Genomic DNA, 12,816 nt, shown 5'->3' on the forward strand with positions numbered 1-12,816 from the left:
AACATCGGGGAGGATCTGAGTTAATCCAGAAAGATTTTTTAGAAATCCTGAACTTTAAGCTAGATGTAAAGATGAGGAAGGGCTGAAATGGGCACATATGTGATAAGAGCAAGGGCGGGTGGGTACTGCAGGGAGGATCCAGGTGTGTGTGTATATCTTTCGTACCCATTGTTTTATCATTTAAGGCCTAGGAAATTAAAGCCTACAACATCTCTCTTTCCTGGCCTGATGGTCTCAAATACCTTCTCTCTGTATGTTCTTTTGCTTTTCCCCCATGATCTGGTTGATCCTTGACCCATGAAGTCTAATTTGGAGCACTGAGGCATTGACCCCAGCTCTTTGACTTCTCTCTCCACCTCAGCTCTGTGATCCCTCAAAATATGTGTAGAGTTGCTCCAGATGGCTGTTAACACCTTAGACCTCTAACTGATTATTCTTTCTCTGTCCTGCTGCTGCTACTACTTCTTGACTTGCCTGTTCTCACTCAGTGCATGATGGGAAAGGTATTAGGTTTACAGCTAATGAGGACATTCGGCCGGAAAAGGGTATGTTGTATACCTTGCACATGTGAATCTAACATAGGCTAACACTGTTCCCTATGAACTAGAATGAGCTGCTGCTTAGGCTAGCAGTAGGGGAACTATGTGTCAAAGTTCAGAAGCTGTATCCCAAGTCTCAGAGATGAGTGTTGTATTCATACAGTCTGAGAAGGGGTTGACAGTAGTTCTGTCCTCAGGATTCCCCCACCCCTCCACCTGAGGACAGAGTTTTATCTGGGGTGCAGTGTACCGGTATTTTATCAAAATAGTGAGACCTCTGCTGAGGGGAGCCTACAAACTGGCCAGAGACTGGGACTTGTGGAGGGGTCCAGGTGTGAATAGGACAAAGTCTGAGCAGGGCAGCCTCCCAACCAGGGACGTCCCGGAATCCAAGGATATGTGGGAGAGTGGAGAGTATTGCCTTTGGCTAGAAGGGACCCTCATTGTTCCATTGAGACACTGTGGGGTGGCCATAATTCCCAGACAAAAATACAAGGTGGTAATGCTGTCCTTTTCTCTAAAACCTTTCAATGAAAAATTCTTCAGCCTGGGAGATAAGAGAGGTTTGGGGCACCTGAGAGGTTCCCAGTGCATTTTTAGAACATTTCACCTAAGATGTCATCACCTTAATGTATTTTAATACACAACTGCATTCTTTATCCCCTTGCTTTCCCTTCTCCCATTGCTTACTTCCCCATGACTACTTTGGGTGATTGCTTCAGACTTTAGGATATAAGGTGGTGGCCTCCTAACTCCTCAGTTTTACCTGGGATAATTAGGCCTAAAGTCTTAGTGTTCTTCAGTGAGGGACCAACTGTCCATCTGTCCTTCAGGGTCTGGTGTAGATGATCCTGTGGGAGAAGTGTCCATTCAGGTGGACTTGTTTACACATCCTGGAACTGGGGAGCACAAGGTCACAGTGAAAGGTGAGTGGCACAGACTTACGAGTTGTAGACCGTTTCTTATGCACTAGCCTCATCAATTGAAGGCACGGGCTGCTTTATCTCAGTCCTCCAACTTAGCCTTCCTCCAAGGGGATTGCCACCAGGGGGCTCAAGAACTGGGAACACATGGTGGGATCCCTCACAGGCTTCCTTTGTTTGGGCAGTGGTAGCAGCCAATGACCTCAAGTGGCAGACAGCAGGTATGTTCCGGCCCTTTGTGGAAGTGACCATGGTTGGCCCACACCAAAGTGACAAGAAGAGGAAGTTCACAACCAAATCAAAGAGCAACAACTGGGCCCCCAAGTACAATGAGACATTTCACTTGTGAGTTACGGGGTAGGGGACCTCTAGGACTCTGGGGTGGGGGTGAGCTGGGAGGTAAGACTTGGGAGGGAAGAGGAGGGAATGGATTGGATGGTGGCTGGGGTAAATTCATCTGAAGACTCTTTCAGCTCTGGCTTCCTCCCTTCCACCCACCCTATGCTCACAGCCTCCTGGGAAATGAAGAGGGACCAGAAGCCTATGAGTTGCAAATATGTGTGAAGGATTACTGCTTTGCCCGTGAGGATCGTGTTTTGGGGCTGGCTGTGATGCCTCTGAGGGATGTGGCAGCCAAGGGCAGCTGTGCTTGCTGGTGCCCCTTGGGCCGGAAGATCCACATGGATGAGACAGGCATGACTATTCTCCGGATTCTATCTCAGAGGAGCAATGACGAAGTGGCTCGAGAGTTTGTGAAGCTCAAATCGGAGTCTCGTTCCATAGAAGAGGAGAGCTGAGCACCTAGGTTCCTGTGCCAACCACATGGCATCAGTTCCACAAATCAGTGCCAGTGAGAGTTACTATGTAGCCAGCTTAAGGTCCTCATAGTTGAGAGGCTGACTCCTTCAGTTTGAGGATATTAAAGGAAAAATTGAGGTGATGAAAGTATGGCTTTTCACAGAAGGGGTCACGAATCCCTGACCAGCAGGTCTATGGTGCTAGGAGCTGGGCTGTGGGTATTACTGCATAGAGAAGTTTTCCATAAAGGGAGGGACAGACATTTCTGAGAGTATCAGCCATTCTTTGTAGACACCCCTCTCCATGCCACACCTTATCCAGCTAGACCCATACATATCAACCATTAGAAGAACAAGTTTAGAGAGCCTGGAGCATGTATCTGGTTAGCTAAATAGTCAGTTGAGCCTCAAGGTGTTGCTGAGCCCTATAGTCTGGATTGGAGTATGGCCAGGGCAGGAATGTACAGAAGAGAATTTAGAGTCTCCCTTGAGCAGGATCCACTGGTTGTGTGTGGCTCCATGAAAACAAGGCTTTGAGACTGAACAAGATACCTTCTAGAAATGAGCTGTGCTAATCTTTTCCCCAAAATATGTCATGAGTAGAATGAGGTTCATATGATACTTCAGAGCCCTGAGCAGAATATTCTTTGGAACCCTAGCACTGTAGGCCACCTGCCCAGGAGTCCCCCTCCTTCACTCCTGTAGGAAGGGGAACAATGATGTTTCAGAACATGAGAGGCTATTCCTGTGTGTGTGCACCTGAGGGCTAGTTGAAGGATCCAGGAAAGAGGGCTGTATTTTCTTCTTGGATAGACTCTGAACAAAGCCAAAAATTGTAGAAACCAGTCTAGAAGGAGTCCTCTTCACCTATGGCTACTACCTTCTGGTTGTCCTCTCCTTTGCAGAAGGAATCTAGTCTTTGGCCTCACTCCCTTTCATCTAGGTCAGCTGCTGTTTGCCTCACAGATGTTCAACCCTACAGAAGGAGCTTGGACTATGATCCCTCTGTACAGGCTGGATGGAGGGGCCATCAACATTCCTTGGGAAGTCAAAGACAAATTCTTTTAGAAGGTCATATGAACTTCTCAGCCCTTGATCAGAGAAGTGACATGGTTCTTGGATATCCTTGGTAGCAGCCTCCTGGACCTCCTGAGGACTCGGTGTTATCCACAGCTGTACCAGCCATTACATGTAACAAGAAACTAAGCATCTTTGCTGTTGTTAATTACTGTATGTGCCATTGTCACAGGACATTTTTGGCTAGTCTGTAATAAATTATCTTAGAGCAGCCTCTGGGGTCCAGTAATTCTGTTAAGGTGTGGAAAGCTATAAAAATAACTATCCTGTGTAAGCCTGTATAATGGTAAATTTCTTACCTGACTCTTTGCTGCCTATTCTCCCCAACAACATAAAACAGCTCTGGGTAAGCACCAAGCAGTAAAGCAGGTAATGTGGGCTAGCATCTTGGCCTTGACCTGAGACTACCAATCCAGTAACAGAGTCATGGGGACCCAAGGTATCAGCTTCCTGCAGAAGGTCCAGAAGAGTAGGAGATGTCATGTGCTAGTAATATAAACTAGTCCATGTTGTGAGGACAAGGTAAGGGTGTGTTTCTGGGGATTGCTAGAGGGCTGAGGCTGCCATGTACAGGGCAAAGGAATAGGCCTAAGAGTAGAAATTGGACTTTCATTTGTGAAGATTCAAGGAAATAAAGCTGGAGTAAAAAGTCTCTTCCTATATTGGAAGAAACAAGGTAAAATGAGGCCTCCTGGCAGGGAGATCAAAGAAGCTGACACAAAAAAGTGCTTACCTAGTTTCTTAACCCTTGTAAGGTGGGAGCTGAGTGGGAGCATAGGATAGGGAATTAACTCCAGCCTTCCAATTCGTCATTTCCATTTGCTTGCTAAATAAATCCTTACAATTCAGTTCCCCAGTCATTTTTAAAACTTCCTCCTTCTTCTGGAAGCCATTTGTGCTGTCATTTCTGCCTTAAACTTACCTGTTGAATCCACTGTCTTACCTCAGTTCCCAGTATCATAAATGGAATAGTGGCTTTTAGTTCCTCTTATTTGGATATTACTGTGATAATCACCTGCCTTCGTTCTGCCCCAGCCCTCTTCACATACTCTGGTAAGTCTCTCTCCTGTTAAAACTATTCAGTAGTTACCTATTATAGCCTTTGGGCTGAAATTCTAAGAGCCTCCAGGACAGTGCAGACACCCCCCTACCATTCATCCTGTAGCTAGCTGTTCTAAAGCTCTTCCCTGTAGTTCCAACCCTACACACACACTGCACTCCTACCCTTCTGTGCCTTTGCACATTCTGTTCCCCCTTCCTGGAATGGCCTGCGGGCTTTTCCATGCCGCCTAGGTTCTGCTACTTCATGGCAGCCTTTAGGACCCAACCAACCCTGAACCCCTTCACACAGCACTTAAAAGTTATAATTTACTTGTTTGTCTTCCTCAAAAGTCTGTGATCTACCCAAAGGCAGGGTCTGAGTATTTCATCTGTATTCCCCAGCGTCAGGAATTTAGAGCCATGCCAACAGCTACAGGACTGCTTTGGGAAACCAAGGCGGGAGGGGCAGTTGGCGGGCTCCTGAGAAGAGGGGCGTGGTGGTGGTGGGGGGGGGGTGCTTATGAGTGGGGGCGTGGTCGGAGGCGGGACTCTGCCCTTAACCCTACCCTGGGGCGCTAGGGCGCCTGCGCAGAAAGCGTTAAGATGGAGATCGGTGAAGTTGACGGCCGCTCGGCAATGGTGAGCAAGAAGCGCCCGAAAGGTGGCGCCGGAGGAGAGGTTATTGCCTTCTCCCTCCCAACACTGAAGAGACTAACCCTGAAGAGACTGACTACCTGACTGGGGTTCAGCTGTGTGTACTTCCCGCTAATACCTGTCTATCCTCATAATTTCTTGTAAACTGTTCTCCCGATACTCCTGGAGGTTATTGCCCCCCTCCCCATACTTGAGTATACATAAGGGTTTCCCAGACATTCCAGAGAAGATGAGTTTGCCTGAATACCTAGCTAAGGGGATTTTTATTCCCCACCACATACTTCCCAAAGTATGTGGTGGACACATTTACCCAGTTACCTCTTGAAACAGATACCCCCAAACTCCTAGCTAAGGCGCATTCTATTAACTCACGGAGTTTTTCCATTTCTCCAGCAATATCCAGATTGACCGAAAAAAGCATAGATCTTATACTACATTTGACTTGAAAGTGACACATTTGTTATCATTCTCTCATATGGCACAGGAGACCTACTCCATAAAGAAAAGTTAAACTCTGGCTGGCTACCCACGTCTTGCAACAGCCTTGCACATTTGAATTAGCTATTTAAAACCAGATTTAACATTTTAACAATGCAGATTTACAGCCTTTTTTTTTTTTAAAGGAGGTCTGTTAACTTTTAACTCACATTCTCACAAAGCAACTGGTGGTTGGAACTGAAAAGCAACTGTTAATTTACTATAGTTCATTATAGACTCCATTACTCTTTGTTTACTTACAGTGAGCTTTGCTTTATTTGCCTGGCATCTGGTAGGCATTTGAGTTTGTGCCCCTGTTGTGAAGATGTAGGACTTTAGTTTGGGCCATTTTTTGAGTCAACACTCTGAGCTTTTAGTGGAAATTGAAATTCAAAGAAGATGGCTAATATGTTTAGATTCTTTTTGGTTTCTGCAGTGTTCCGATTAGGATCAGAAATCGTCCTAATACCTAAAACCCAGGGTGAAATCTGTACCAAAGTCTTTGCGGTAAGAGAATTCAATCAAAATATTTTAAGTAGCTCTCCGGTGCATTTGATCTTGAAGAAAGCCAGTGTGCACAGCCCCTCTCTGATGAGGTCAGGCCAAGGACAAGAAGTTACTTGTTTCTCTTTGAAGACCTAGTTTTATAAGGGCCCAGCTGTACAAGAAGTGTAAGAGATCTGTACAGGAAGTCATGTCTCAAAAGTGCTATCTCCCTTGTTCCAAAACATATAGATGGTAACCTTCTTTCCTCCCTCAGGGAAATAACAGGCCTCATAATAATCAAGAATGGTGATAATCTGGGGTGCCTGGGTGACTCAGTCGGTTAAACATCTGCCTGTGGCTCATGATCTCAGGGTCCTGGGATCGAGCCCCATATTGGGCTCCCTGCTCAGGGAGGCTGCTTCTCCCTCTCCTGCCTGCCACTACCCCTTCTTGTCCTCTATCTCATTTTCTCTTTCTCTGTGTTAAATAAATAAACAAAATCTTAAAAAGAAAGAAAAATGGTGATAATCTGTAGGCTTTATCTAATCAGAAGTAGAATAGAAGTACCTTTAATGATGGATTTTTTAAAAGGTTTATTTATCTTAGAGGGAGAACATGGGCAGGAAGGGCAGAAGGAGAGAATCTCAAGCAAACACTTCACTGAGAGCAGAGCCTGACATGGAGCTCAATCTCATGACTCTGAGATCATGATCTGAGCAGAAGCCAAGAATCCTTTGTTTAACCAATCACCCAGGTGCCCCAATAGTGGATTTTTAAAAGAGCAAAATCACTTCTTTGAACACAAGTATATGATCTACCTATTTGTTTATTTATTTACCTATTTATTGTGAATATTCAGACTCACTCCATGAATGAAACTGCTATACCTAGAAGCGGAATAGCAAAGCTGAAGAAGCAACATGGAATAATGGAAATAGTATTGAAGTGGAAGTAAAAAAACATGAATATTGGTATCAGCTCTACTACATACTAATAAAGGGACCTTGCTTTTTAACTTCTCAGAGGCTCAGTTTCCTGCATCTGTTAAAATAGACTAATAATTCCTGCCATGTCTACCTCAGAGGGAGCAAATGGGCTCATTTAAATGTGAAAGCACCTTGAAACTATACACTTTCTCTAGGTGTATAGGGGATTACTATTATAATGATCCTCTGAATTCTGATTAACTTCTAAGGAATTAGTCTTGCAATCACAGGTTCAAAATGAGCAAATACTTGCTGGGCACATCCTGTATGCTGGATAGTTGTCTAGATACATGGCTTAGCATTGAACAAAACAAAAACTGAAAAAATTTAAGTATGAGTCATTAGCATATTGCATACCCAGTGCAGTATCACAGCATGTGAAACAATAGGAAGAATCTAGATGATGGGTTTGGGTTTGTCACTATTCTGTAGCTGTGTAAAACTAAACCGCATCTATAAAATAAAGAAGTTAGACAAGGTAACTAGACTCTAAGTTTCCTTCTAAAATGTGTTTGTCATTAGAGATTCTAATTGCTGAAGTTCCCTACTGCTAAGAGCTTATTGCCCTGCAGGGACGATCAGACTGACAGAACTGAATGATCATAGAACTATAGGACAATAGAGTACTAATGTCACACTAGATATGCCACATGGCACAATAGTGGCAACAACAGTGTTTTTTTGTAGGTAACGGTATTTTAGAGAAGCTTCTTAGAAGACCAGGGAGTCCCAGAAGGATGGGAAACTTTAGATCAGAGGGAAAGGAGACTCCTTCTTTAATATTAAAGATACTAGAAATTGAAGGAATCAAAGTGCAACAACATGCCATTTTTTGGTTTTATTTTCCTAGTTTATCAGTCAGAATCCTTGCAGAAAAATAGCTGGTGCATTCAAAAGGGTTTAAATGAAGAGTTTAACCAAAGGATTGTTTACAGAAGTACGATCAGTATTCACAGGAACTAGAAAGAAATGTTGAAACACATCAACAGTGGCAAGTTAGTAGGACTCCTAGGCCCCAGGGGAAAGGGGAAGGAGTGTTGTTACTAGAGACCACCTACAGCTACAATCTGGAAGACGACTGCCTGACAAGAGCTGTGGCCAGAAGGGCTAAACCGTTGCTATAAGCAGAAATGAAGTAAAGAAATAAATGCTCTAATCTTTCTCTCTTCCTGCTCTCATGTCTCCAGCTAGTACTTTCTATTGGCAAAATCCAAACAAGCCTAGGGGTAAGGCAGTCTGGATGATGTAGTTCAGAGAGGTCATCTTCCCAAATAGGGCAGAGGGAATCGGGTAGGGGAAGACACAGTACACAGAATAACCAGCATACAAGGGATCTAGGGAAGGAAAAGTCACCACTCTGAACTCTTACTAAGAATTACCTAAGTTCAAATTCAAAATCCACTTTAAGTCTTAGTCTCCTTAGCTGTGAAATGAGGATAGTAATGCCTTTGTCCCAGGATGATTGTGAGGATTCTGTGAAGGGCGGGGCAGGTACAACACTGGAGACTCTGCAGTTAGTAGCAGTGGCCTGAACTTAGGTAGAAGCTTTTGAGGATAGAAGTAGATGACTATCCCGAGTTTACTGTTTAATGAGGGAGGAAGCAGAACTTCCTAATTAATTACAAATGGGACAGTGAAAGAGAACATTGTCAAAGATGACTCAGGTTTCTGGCTTGGGCCACTAGGTGAATGGCTAGACTAGTAACTGATATTCAAAGACCGGAAATACAAGAGAAAGCACAGCTTCTAAGTGTGTGAGAGATGAATAGAGATTATTTCAGTTTTGTAAATGTAGATTTTTTTTAATTGTGGGAAAATACTCATTATGTGAAACTTACTACTTTAACCATACAAAAATTTAACCACAATATACATTAAGTATATTCACAGTATTGTACAACCATCACTAATGCTTATTCCAGACCCTTTTCATCACCCCAAAAGGAAACCCCATCCATATTAAGCAATCATTCCTCAGTACCTGTAGATTTTGAGACTCGTGTGACATCCAAAAACAGATGTTAAGTAGCTCTTTGGATATGTAATACTGAAGCTCAAAATAAAAATTTAGACTGAAGGATATAGATTTTGGAATCATTAGTACATAGGGGGTTCTTAATCTGGGGCCTATGGACCTGAATGAAAAAATCTCATCTTGAATTGGATGTAAAATGTATATAGGTGTGTATGTTTATTTTTTTAAAAGATTTTATGTATTTATTTGAGAGAGAGAAAGAGCACACAAGGTGGGGGTGGACAGAGGGAGAAGCAGACTCCCCACTGAGCAGGACTCAATTCCTATGACCTTGAGATCATGACCTGAGTAGAAGGCAGATGCTTAACTGACTGAACCACCCAGGTGCCCCAGTGTGTATGTTTATTTTTATGAAGAAAGGGCATTAATCAGATTCTCAAAGGAATTTCTTAACCTTAACAAAGTTACTAGCAAATGATGTATATAGTATATGAAGCTGGTGTTGGGGGGTATGGAAGTGATTAAGAAAACTCAGGGAAAGTGAGTAATGAGAAAAGAATGAGGATAGGACCTTGGGTAACATTTAAGAAAGTGAGAAGTCCAAAGGGTCTTCTCTTAAATACAAGAAATAAAATTGATGTCTTCTTCAAGATTAAGTAAAGGCTTTTAAAGGGCGATGTCATTTTCTAGTTGTTGCATATACCTCACTTGTTGCCTTTGTCAAATACCCAAACATTCATTTCATAAACTCATTCGTTTGTACTTTTAAATAGATGGTCTAATTAAGTAGTTTACCCTAACTTCTTCCTGATTTAATCTTATTTTTGGCCATTAGGTATTGGAGAGTATCATTTACAAGGGCAACAATAGAGAATTGACTAAGTTGTCATAATTTGCAACAAGCATGTGTGCATGCCTGTGTTATCTATATATTGTGGACTTTATGATAAACCAGTAGTTCTCAAAGTACGGGATCTGAACCAACAGCATCAGCATCAGCATCACCTGAATTTGTAAGAAATGTAAATTGTTGGGCCTTACCTCAGACCTGGTGAATCAGAAACTCATGGGACCCAGCTTCCAGGTGATTCTGATGAAAATTAAAGTTTGAGAACAACTGTGATAGACCATTCCTGGCCAACTTGTTTCAGTTTATAAATAAAACATGGTGTCCTATTCTTTCTTTATCTTTTATTTGGTAAAATATGGATGGCAACATTTTGCAATGTCTGATGAGTTCCTCATGAAAAAACTTGACTGAACATTCTTGTCTATCTGTGACCTTCTCCACCACTCTGATTACTAATACAAATACTATTCCCTACATGTTATTTTCCTCCTTGGTTTATAGTATTTATCTTCAACATAAATTACAAAATGTCAAGCTATTAAAATGCATTGGAAAAGGAAATAATTATTTATGTGAATATTCTTTCTTATCCATCCAGTCCTTTATTTTGGGACCTCCCAGTCTTTTGCTAAGTCATAGCCTTGGCTTCAGAGATTTTGAAATGAACCTCACTGAAATTGCACCCTTCTCTCTTCTCTACCGCATCAAGACATTTTTCAGCTACGTGGCCTTGCCTAGAGATGCAATAGCTATATACAAGTCCTTTGAGTTCCCTAACATTAGTTGCCTTAGTCAGAAAGAAAGTAGAAGCCACAGACTGAATTTGAAGAGAATTGGATTTTGTTATCGAGGGCAATCAGGCAGTGTTTTCAGCTTCTGCTAGTCCAAGGGATAAGCCATACTGCACAGGATTTTAGTTATTTCTGTTTTTCTAAGAAGATTGTACACTAATTGAGGGCATGGATGATGTCTTATCTTTGACCATGTTTTAACACATACTAGGCACACAAACACTTGCCAAATTGGATTTATTTAATCCAGAAGTTAGAAGATTAATTAGGGTTAGGGTTCTAAGCCACTTTGAGTTATCTTAACTGACCTCTGTTTTCCTCATTCTGAGACAGATATAGTTTTGCCCTGCCTACTTCCCAGTATATAAGAATCTAAAAAGAGAATACATATAAAGTACTCTTTAAAAGTCCAGAGAACTCTGTAAATGTGAGGTTACATAATAATCTTGATTTATATGCCCTCAATTTTAGAGGAATAATTAGTTTATTCTGGATTGTGGCGAGAACACAGTATAGTGAGCTAGAAGTCAAGATGCTGGTTTCAATCCTGATTGCCTTTAAATTCTTTGGGTCTTAATTTTCTTTTATCTCAAACGAGGAAGCACAGGGCAAATTGGTATGGTGGTTCTCACTCTTGGTTATACATTGCAATCACTTGGTATCGAAAAATGCTGTTATCTGGAACAAACTAGCATATGTTTGATTCAATTAGTTTGGGATGCATGCTGGGCCTTGAGAATTTTTTCTTCTCTTTTGCAGCCAAGATTTGTTTTGTTTGTTTAAATCAGCAAAACTAGTATTCAGGTACAGTCTTACACAAAATTCCAGGTTACCAGTAAAGCTTCTGCAGTCATTTTTTTAAGACTTTAAGCTCTGACTGCCGCTCCTTTTTTCTCATATCCCATTTTAGAACTCCTAAAGCTTCATAAAACACTATTAGAAAAACACTGGAATAGACCATTCAAGATCTCTTTCAGCTGCAAAACAATGTTATGACCTTACACCTTCTCACAAGATCTCTGTCCTATCTTTTTCTTAACACCAATCTGACCCAGCGTCAGACTGATTATAATGGAGGCTAGCTTTCAACTTACCTCCTGCTGATTATGCTAGCTCTTTTGCTGCAAGGCAATGAATAGTCTAAAATTTAATAGGCAAAAAGATCTCCTGGGTTTCTTTTTTTTTTCTCCTGGGTTTCTTGTTGCCACCCCTCCCAGAGATTCTGTGTCAGTACATCTAGAGTAGGGGCCAGGTGTCTGTATTTTTCTCAAAGGCTTTTCATGTTTTTGAAATAATTTGTTCATGGACCATGCTTTTGGGAATGATTGCTCTAAGAGGTTCTCAGTCTAAAGAAAAAGGGGCTGATGAAATGTGGAGACATAGTGGAATAGAGGATTTTCTTCTGAGCTCAGTGCCAGAGCTACCGAAGAGTAGCATGTGGGCATTTAAGACTTCACATTCTACTCTATTTGACCACAGTTCTCAGTTACTGCCCTAGAAATGCACTTGACAGTCATCTCTTCATCTGTGATGAAGTCTACAAGAGAGAGGATAAAAATTGTGATAAAGAGCATCCAGACAAGCAGGGATTCAAATCTCTACCCACTGTAACTCTACCGCTCTCTGATTTTATGACCCTGAGCAAGACTTAATCTTAGGCCCAGGTTTTTCATCTGTGGGAAAGAATAATATCCTATTTCTAGGCCCATGTTTTAGTGAAAATTAAATAAAATGATCTTGGTAAAGCACATAGTAAAGTTTCCAACTCACAGTAACTTTTGATAAATAATAAGTATTGTGTCAGCAGGGCCTGGACTGATAAGTTTTTCTTTTATCTTTAGGTGGTGTTTCTCTGAAATGAAATACATAAAATGTTTTATTTCAGGTAAGTGCTCACCTTATATCTGGTGAGATTCTCGAGGTCAACATCTTACTTAACTACTATACTGTACCACTTTTAACCACAAAGCCAGGAAATTGGTTGCTGTGCTCTCAGAGCACTCATTAATGATTGAACTAAAGTCCACCAAGAAGCTTCTTGCAATTTTGAATCTCTAAAAAACTTCTTAGGGGAGTACACAGACTTGACTTCCTCTGACCTGGCTTTGAGACTATTTTTGCTGCAAAGGTGGGAGGGAAAAAAATTTAAAATTGAACTTGAGACTATTGTAGAAAGTCTTTGGCTAGAACCATTGATGATACTAGTTCCCATTAATTCAC

At 41.8% G+C, this 12,816-nt stretch overlaps 2 protein-coding genes across 9 annotated transcripts in view; both read left to right on the plus strand.

Moving 5' to 3' along the window:
• The window catches only part of UNC13B (unc-13 homolog B), a 225,981-nt gene extending 222,434 nt beyond the window's left edge, over positions 1 to 3,547 (plus strand). For 3 of the 8 annotated variants that reach the window (XM_082694712.1, XM_082694713.1, XM_082694711.1), the window contains 4 exons: positions 489 to 545; positions 1,373 to 1,465; positions 1,648 to 1,807; positions 1,974 to 3,547. In XM_082694712.1, the coding sequence (XP_082550838.1) occupies positions 489 to 545; positions 1,373 to 1,465; positions 1,648 to 1,807; positions 1,974 to 2,259 (596 nt within the window). In that variant the 3' untranslated portion in view covers positions 2,260 to 3,547. The remainder of the gene's footprint in view (positions 1 to 488; positions 546 to 1,372; positions 1,466 to 1,647; positions 1,808 to 1,973) is intronic. The other 5 variants (XM_082694716.1, XM_082694714.1, XM_082694719.1 and 2 more) reach the window with 2 other exon arrangements.
• Positions 3,548 to 4,926: 1,379 nt separating this feature from the next.
• The window catches only part of LOC309846081 (phospholipid-transporting ATPase FetA-like), a 110,732-nt gene continuing 102,842 nt past the window's right edge, over positions 4,927 to 12,816 (plus strand). Inside the window, exons 1-2 of the mRNA XM_082694730.1 lie at positions 4,927 to 5,016; positions 12,438 to 12,481. Coding sequence (XP_082550856.1) covers positions 12,454 to 12,481 — 28 coding nt within the window. The 5' untranslated portion in view covers positions 4,927 to 5,016; positions 12,438 to 12,453. The remainder of the gene's footprint in view (positions 5,017 to 12,437; positions 12,482 to 12,816) is intronic.

Source organism: Mustela nivalis (assembly GCF_964662115.1).
Source record: "Mustela nivalis genome assembly, chromosome: 13".
In the NCBI taxonomy this organism is placed as follows: Eukaryota; Metazoa; Chordata; class Mammalia; order Carnivora; family Mustelidae; genus Mustela; species Mustela nivalis.